The sequence below is a fragment of the Eutrigla gurnardus genome (genome assembly GCF_963514095.1).
Source record: "Eutrigla gurnardus genome assembly, chromosome: 18".
Taxonomy (NCBI): Eukaryota; Metazoa; Chordata; class Actinopteri; order Perciformes; family Triglidae; genus Eutrigla; species Eutrigla gurnardus.
The window spans coordinates 9283893-9292824 of NC_139929.1; the positions used below are offsets into that span (position 1 = coordinate 9283893).

The window sequence follows — 8932 nt, forward strand, 5'->3', positions numbered from 1 at the left end:
CTCACTTGACATTCCACTCACGTGAGTCACGTGTATACACACTAACTATTCACATTATGACTGACGTGACACAATTTAAACTTTAGTTTTTGTTTCGTGGGGACAGGGGCAGTTTCATGGCCCAAAGTCCTCTGATTGTTTGACCCATCCACCTTCCCTCTGGCACACCACGCCGGTTGCTCTGCCCATAATGCAGCGCGCGGGTGCATCACATACACACACTAATAAAGTGTCGTAGTCAGTGAAGAGCACTGACCAAGTTGCATTATCTGAGTATTTAGGCAACTGAAAAAAGGAGATGAACATGACAGTTTGAGGACATTTAGGTTTGATTAAGGAGAAAAATAAACCCAGTAAAAAAAAAAAAGAGAGAACATGATACAGAGTATTCTGTTCTATCTCTAGGGAAGATGTTTCCATAGCCTTTGTCTGAACATAAGAGCACTTCACTACTTCTGTAATCTGCTTTGCCCCATTAGCAGTGTGGACTTTAGTTCTGCGTCAGGTTGTGTTGTAACCTCTGGTGACTTTTGCACAGCTGAAAGCTGGTTTTTCTCAGGTGATAGTTTTGTTCCTCTAATCAGAACAAATCCACTCATGGTTAATTAATGTGGTGCTTTTGAGTGGAAAACAGCAAGCTGGGCAATCTACTCCCTCCTCAGGCAGCAGAGAGCAAGTCATCAGTCGGAGCTAAATCAATAATACAGCAGTCCAGGTGAAAGAAGACAAGAAAGATGAGATTTGCCTTTGGAGATAGTTTACCAAAAAATATAAAATGCACACTATATATGGTGGGGGGGTTGTGTAGAGACAGACAACCATTTACACTCAGATTCACATCTACGGGTAATTTAGAGTCATCAATCAGAATAATTTAGTCATCAATGAACCTATCCCCATCCTGCATGTCTTTGGACTGTGGGAGGAAGCTGGAGAACCCGGAGAGAACCCACACACAGGGAGAACATGCAAACTCCACACAGAAGAAATCCGAACTGGGAATCGAACCCGGAACCCTCTCACTGTGAGGTAACAGTGCTACCCACTACACCACCGTGCAGCCAGATTCACAACATAAGCCTAATAAATAAATTAAGGTTGTCTCCTTTTGAGAAGAGTTTTTCCAGAAAGTTATGTTCTTTTGCAGGAATGTGCTGTTTCACATAAGTCCATTTGCACCTCGTGGCGGTCAAGAACAAGTACAGTGTTACCTGTAAACAGTAGGGATTAACTTGCCTTCACAGTGGAGCCTGCCGTTTATCAATGCTTTTCTGAAGAAGTGCATGACTTACTAAGCTGTGTTTCCACCAAGAAGTTCCTGTGTAATTTAAGTCCTGGTACTGCTTTTCAGAATCAGCATCAGCTTAATGTGGCCAAGCTTTGGGGCACACACACACAGAGTTTAACTTTTTTCTTTTAATCTCTCACTATGTATTCCACAGAAATGGAAGGGAAAGCTAGCATAATATTGATAATAACATGAGAAAATAAAAAAAATAGAAGTATGTTATGTCCCTAATATGTCAAGGAGGACACCAACAGTTAAATAAATAAATAAGCTCAGCTCTCTCTCTCTCTCTCTCTCTCTCTCTCTCTCTCTCTCTCTCTCTTACCCTGTCTTGTTAAAAATGAGTTAGAAAGCCGATGGCTTTATCTTTAATGTTATCAACCAAAGAGGAATGCTCTCACCTCATTCTGAAATGCTGCTAAATCAATACTACAGTCTTGTTTTATGAATGAAGTGGTGGTGCACAAGTTGGAACAGCGGCTCTTTGTGTTTTCGACCAATCAGCGATGGTTTTCCCTGCAAACCATACCCTAGAAATGTCTGCACTTTCAGAAAGTGCTATGTGCTATGCCCTGATCATGGCCTTTTCGGGGGTCAATGTCCCTGTGACTTAATTCAAACCTGCGTTTCTACTCGCTGTATGTTACACCTTTGTACCAAGTCGATGACTTGATCCTTACAGCGTTTGCTGCTGTATAATTTACCCAGAGAAAGGAAAAAAAACATTACTACTGGCAATGCATTTCAGCCTTGTCTTTTTCATAGATTTATAACACTATCTATTTCACTTCACACAGGTTTGTAATATTGATGGAAAAAGAGAGGAGCTCAGAGATGTTGCTGACCAATGATGGCTGTTGTGTTGTCAGTGAATACAAAACAGTACGAATAAAAGTGGAGGAAAGATGTTACCAGACCCTTTATCTGAACATAAAGGTCTGTAAGGTTGTTGATAGTAGACCTGCTACCAGGAAACTAAATATTACTCATGATTCTATTGTATTTTTAGGACAGGGAATCCCAGTTCCTCCACCCTGAGGAAAGTTCCTGTGGTGGAAAAGGGGCTCTAGTTGGACATTGAGTGTGACAAAATGAAAACAAATAGTCGATAATAGATGCTGCTAGGTCTTTGTTCAGTGTGCGAGTCATTCACCATCACTGCCCTTTGCTCTCCTCACTCTTCCATTGTGGAGTTCCAGTGGAGGGGAACAGATGCATTATGGTCCCTATCTTGCAGATTTGTGAAAAAATAAAGAACGCCAGTGTGTTTTGACAGTTTTCCCTTTATTGCACCTAATGTCTCTGTCCTGATGTTCGACCTGCTTGCACATAAAGATGATGGAAAAAGAAAGCAGTCCTCGAAGAAGAGACACCCGTTCATTTTTAAATAATAAAGTCACATAATCTATTATTAATGCGCCAAATGTCCAGCATGAGATGTCAAATGCACTTTTGAAGTCTTGGAGGGATCTTTTCACCTTGTCTGAAGCTGCTCCCAACGATTTGAAAGGGAGTGGGTATATACAGCCAGAGAATATAAATATTAGGGTGTGTTTACTTATTTATCTGTTTCATGCATTTACTTTTTTAGGGCTTGGATATCTGGGCCTTTTGGGTAAGAATTTTTTCATAAACTGCAATAAGTGTTGAGCGCCAGCGGTTACCTCTTTTTCTGTGAAGACAATTTAGAACCCCTTTTGGGAGTTAAGTTTTACTTTTTCCTCCTTATTGAAATTGCATTGGCAGGTGGTCTCAAGTTTAGAGAAGAAATAACCAGAGCGACAGACTTTCTAAAACATTTCCCACAAAATCGGGGCTCCAGTGTGCGACCATTTTGTGCGCACATGCGACCAAATATCAGTGAAATGTGACTAAATATTTCCCTTGGTCGCACCGGTGCTCCTAGCATTCAGCTTCAAGAAGAATCCCCCCCAACATTTAACAGAATATTATTAAATTGTGTCAAGTTTTTTTATCTTTAGTTTTTTCTTTTTTCTTATCTTTATTCCTGTTTATATTAATTGACCGAATGTGAGATCGCCAGTGTATATGGAAACTATAAAGAAAATTTATAAAATGTGTATGATTGTGGTGCCAAAAGGCGCAGCGAAACATTTTGGGTGCACCTAAATAAAGTTAGGCACACCAGTGTAAAAAGTTAGTCTGGAGCCCTGTATAGGGAAGTTGATGACTGATAACAGCAAAGCATCTCCTAGTGTGTGTGTGTGTGTGTGTGTGTGTGTGTGTGTGTTTACAGATTCCTCCAAAGTTGTTTTTCAGTTCCAAACATCCGTCCAAAGGCTTTGAGACATTCTTATTGTGTTATTGGCTTTCTTCTGACCTATGTTGTGATTGACATGTTGATTTAATCTCTCTCACAAAAAAAAATCTATATCTCTGCTGACTTTCCTACATGGTATTGGTCACTAAGCTTTATTCCTGTCTGACTCGATATTGAAACCCATTTATATATACTTTTGTTTTCCGATTTTTGACATTTAAAATATGTGGAGTATGTTGTCACTCATCTCCAAATACACAATTTGATCCGACCTGATTTTAAGGCCAATATTTAAATCATGACAACCCTAGTTTAAATCACGACACCCCATGAAGTTGATATTTTGGTGAGGTCACTGGCAATCATGCACTCAAAAAAAGAACTTTTTGGTGTTGTACAATATACTAGATTAGTTGGCATATATTCTACAGTATAATAATAAGTTTCACTTTGTACTAGAATTCCTTACGTAAAAATGTATATGTTTACATATTTTAATCATACAGTAAATTAACTATGTGGGAAAAGTAAATTTTACTACACAATTTCTCATACTGTTTACGTGTTTTATAATGACTGAACATAAATCGAAAAATGGTAAGTAAATTTTAATTCATCTAAACATGTATCCCGTTTGAAACAAACGACCCGCGCAGTTCAGAGCGACAGCGAGACGAGACGTTGACTGAGAGGAGAGGTGCTTCATGGCCGAACAAGTAAGTTATTGTCTGTCTACATTTGTGAAAATATATCGATATGTGTGTCAGAGAGAAGGACGGAGCCGTTTGCATAGCGCAATATGCGCGATTTACCAAGCCAACAGTGCTGCTGCCGGCTTTATGTTTGTGGCTAAACTTGAACATACTGAAATGAGTTTGAAACATGCTAAAGCTATATTAGCCGTCTGGTTGTTACGATACGGGACTCCCGGTAGCGAAGCGGGGTCCGGCACTTAATTCCTCCATGTCGCTGCTACAGTGCAAGTTCTCTACCGTCCCCTCACTCGTTCCACTTCTTCCCGTGGTAACCTGCCCCCCACCCCCCTTTTCTCCCTCTTTCCCTCTCGAGTTCGTCACGTCTTTTACGTATGCTTTTACGTATTGTCATCTGTGGAGGTTTTTTTTTTTTTTAAGTAACGAGTCTGTTTTTACGATGTAAGGAGTAGATGTTAATGTTTAGTATATTGTGGGTGTATAGGCTCAGTTCCTATTGTTGATTTTTGTCCATTCAGATCAAGGCAGAATTCAGAAGAATCACGACGATTCCCCTTGAGCAGACGTTCATGTACAAGTTCGACTACTACACACCAAAACTTATCAGCTTGATGAAAGCCAGGGGTGGTGGCCTTGGGATCAAGCTGAGGCCGTTTTTGGACAGACTGAGTCAGGTGTGTTTGTTCTAAATTGTGCTTATTCACACTGTATACTGCTCCATGCAATTAGAGCACCAACTCCTACACTTTGTTGCTTCCATGTTCTTCCACACTCCATGATTCCACAAATGGGTCTTGCTTTGGACTCAAGTCACTGTTTGTTGCAGATTTATGCAGTTCATTGTGCATGAATAAGAGGTTCAGTACTGACAATATATTCATCTGTTTACAGAACCAAAACATTGAAATGAGACGTGAAGCTATTATCCGCAGCCTTATCCTTTACCTTGGTGAAAAAGGGGAGGCTCTTTTTGAAGACTGCCCGGTAAGCATGTTTTTGTTGTTTTTTATTGTAAAGTTTGTGTAATATTTCATTAGCTGTTGGTTAACAAGATTAAACAGTTCAACTGATTCACTTTGCCTTTTCTTAGTAATAAGGTTCCAAATTTTAACTCAAAAGTAAGAGAAATGAAAAAAAGATGGTGTGATGGACCAAATAGTACACTGAAATAACCACAGGATAGAAGAGACTGTTAGGAACTGGTACAAACCTATTGTTATGACCCACCCAAATTATCTGACACACCTGTCAAAGGGAACACAACATGATTTACTCTACCTGGCGAGCAGAAGGGGGGCATGTAACATTCTTCTGGGGTTACAAAGTCACTGGGTTTCTAGGCACAGCAAATTTGTGGAATGTAGCCATCTTGTGCCATCAGGTTTCACACAATTTAATTTACTCAGTTTAATGTAAACTGAGCAGTTCTTTTATCATGGAAGTTAACATGCAATTCTTTCTCCTCTCTTCAAACAATTAAAGTAATTCTATTTTTTTAAATGCATGTATATGTAAGTAGCATTATCTAAACTCTTTTTGTACATTGTATACAGGAGGACAGCCGCAGTGATGCAACTCAACACACTATGAAGATCATGGTTGTCCATGGCACTGATGGAGAAGATCCTGTTGATGTATCCATCCTCCTTGAAGGCAAGGAGATGTTGGCGGGATGCGGCAGCACTGCCAAAGCTTGCACACTGCTTATGGGGCTTGTTTACGCCCTGAACCTTGCATACCCTCCAGCATTGCGCTACACATTTGAGGTTTTTCAAAAACTTTTTCTTGAACTGGATGGGATTAAGCTGTCTCCAAAAGTACAGAGTTTGAAGACGAAGTTGCTGTCTTAAATGCACACAGACTGGCAATGTTCACCAGCCTGTTTTCACATGGACGTTCTGCTTGCCTTATACACTGTACAAGAATTGCTGCAACTTTGTTCAGTGTTGACCAAAAAACTTACACTTGACAAAAATAGGAATGTTTATCCTGCTTGTACCCTCTTTGCTCTTTGCCTCTGAGTTCAATTTAATCCAGGCTGTTTTGTATCACGTAAGGCACCTGTTCTGTCAGTTGATTGCAGATTATTGATTAAAAAAAAGTAATGTTTTATTCTTTAAAATGCAGTGATTTAGTTTAATTTAGTGAAGTGTGATTTTCTTCACACTGAATTTTTAGTTAAGAAAAACTGCTACAGCTCCAATCATACATCATGAAGATGTCACCCTGAGGTTCAGCACCCAAAGTTGATGTGACTGTTTTGTCTGGTAGCTTGAAAATGTGTGTCTTTTGACAGTGATATGTTGTCACTAATGATATATGAAATAAATAGGTTGAATTGCATTGTGGCTGTGATTTGTGATCTATGAAGATTAATTAACATTTATCAATAGAAGATTAACAAAATGTACATAATTATAATAAGTAATAATAACATACAATTAAGTAATTGAAAATGAAAAATGTCTAATAAAATCTACTTAGTTATTTCATTCAGATTTACTTAATAATTTCATAACATTGACGTTATTGTCTGTTCAAAAGTTAATTAGACTTTACTTAATTAGTTTAGATAAATATTATTTATGCATAAACATAATTAAGTAACATTTACTTAATATTTTCATGGATATTAAGTCTAGAATTAAGTACATTATACTTGATACTTGATAGTGAGATTTACTTAATCATGCGACAGTAAAAGTTACTTAGTTAGTGTTAGTGCAAATTGTTACGAGGATTTTATTAAGTAAATTCAACAAGTTATTTTTTTGAGTGTGCTAACTAAATTCTGTTTATGTGCAATGGTTTCTTAATGGTTTAGAAGATTGTTCTCTGTGTCTCCCAATAGTGAATGGAAGGTTTTGAATATATTTACAAGACATATGTATATAGATAGATAGATAGATAGATAGATAGATAGATAGATAGATAGATAGATAGATAGATAGATACTTTATTGATCCCGAAGGAAATTCAAGGGACTTGTTTGTTGTGTTAAATCATACAATGGTGAATGTGAAATTGTCGTATCCAGGCCACCAGTGATTTAAGTGAATTTAAAATATCTCACCATATAATTCACAAACCACAAAGTTAGTTGATTAATTACCTGAAGTCCCTACATAATGAAGGTCTCCTGAGAGCAGGGCTTAAGGCTTGCTTCTGTTGATATGTTTCTCTGGCATACCAATGTACGCATAGACAAATAGACCTACTGAAAATACATGTTTTCTCATTCACACCCACTTCGAGAGAAAAAAAACACCCATGAGGAAAAAAAGATATGTAAATCCAAGTGTGAGGACCCTGTTAAAACCTTGGATTTTGAAGTAATACAATATTAATATTGTTGGCAAATCTCAACTGTGTATCGCTCCAAACAAAACATGCACACAGAAACAAACAAGTCTCATAAAACACAGTGTTGATGTTTCATTGACCTGTGAAAAGAATGCTGACACAATGGGAAATACATTCTCAAAGTTTCGGAAAATTTGCCTTTGCACAGGCAACCCACTTTTAATATAATGAGGTGTATCAACATTCACAAACTATAAAGTGTGTTCATTTGAATTCCAAATTTCCATAATTGGTTTGCTAAGTTTCAGAGGTAGGCATTTTCTCTGGTGATGCATCCCTATACCATTGCCTATTTCTCAGGCTGTAATAGCTCTGTGTTCTTCACTGTAGAAATACACTTTGCTTTCAGGGTGAACCAGTAATGCGGGTAAGAGAGAAAAAAAGGGGCAAATTAAAGTCTTTGCTTCCTCTGGCAGGTTTTTTTTTTCAAGTGGATCTGTCAGTACTGGAGTGGAGCACTGATCTCACTCAAGGAAATGATAATTAAATAATGGAGGCCCACATCTTGCAAATCCCACGGTATGGATTTGGGATTTCTCAGCAGTTTCGCCTTCCCTACTGTAGACAATCAATATTTGATCAAGGTCCCAGTCATCGGAGCCTGTTTTAACTTTGAATTCCCTCTCCATATGTGTCATTCCCTTCAAGTTGGATGGCGGCTTTAGCCAATATTTGATTTCCTAAGTGTGAAGCCACAATCGGTGCCCTTTTGAACTCAATAATTTCAGGCATGAGTAGCTTCCATGTGCCTTAAACTGACATAATGTTGTTTTCTATACACTCGAGGCATCTGCCTGCACACGAAGAAATACAAAGTTGATCAAATAGATGAATGCAAAACTCAAACACATACATGTTCCTCTAGATTCAGAGATATGTGTTTATGTACACATATATTAAATTATAAACTTAAACATTAACCTGCACCTTTGGTCATCATATTTACACATTTAACGGATGGATATGTTTTTATTGACGCGTAGTCACACACACAAAGCCAACGTTTTATTAAACAAAGCAAAACGGATGGCTGTCCTTAAAATGTAGTGAACTAGTGGGAGTTAAAGTGATTTAGGGTTATTTTCGGTAGACAGTAATATCTGGGGGAAAAGTTTCTGTAGTAGTTATGGACTGGAACTAATTCAATTCATTATTATTTTTTTATTTTTCCAATTTTATGGGAGGGAATGCGGGTAGCGGAAATCAGACTGTAGGCATTCTATTCCCTTTTTAGACAAGCACTTTGATGACATTCGGAATGGGCAATAATTATAATCTTATTTGCAT

The 8932-nt window shown here is 38.1% G+C and overlaps 1 protein-coding gene across 1 annotated transcript; it reads left to right on the forward strand.

Annotated features, from left to right (window-relative positions):
* Nucleotides 1-4325: 4325 nt before the first annotated feature.
* On the forward strand, nucleotides 4326-6132 carry LOC311028863 (uncharacterized protein; the record flags this gene model as incomplete). The annotated part of the gene is made up of 3 exons (XM_084033658.1): nucleotides 4326-4956; nucleotides 5174-5266; nucleotides 5836-6132. The coding sequence occupies exons 1-3, from the start codon at nucleotides 4852-4854 to the stop codon at nucleotides 6130-6132; spliced, it is 495 nt and encodes a 164-aa protein (XP_083889784.1). The 5' UTR covers nucleotides 4326-4851.
* Between the last annotated feature and the right edge of the window lie 2800 nt (nucleotides 6133-8932).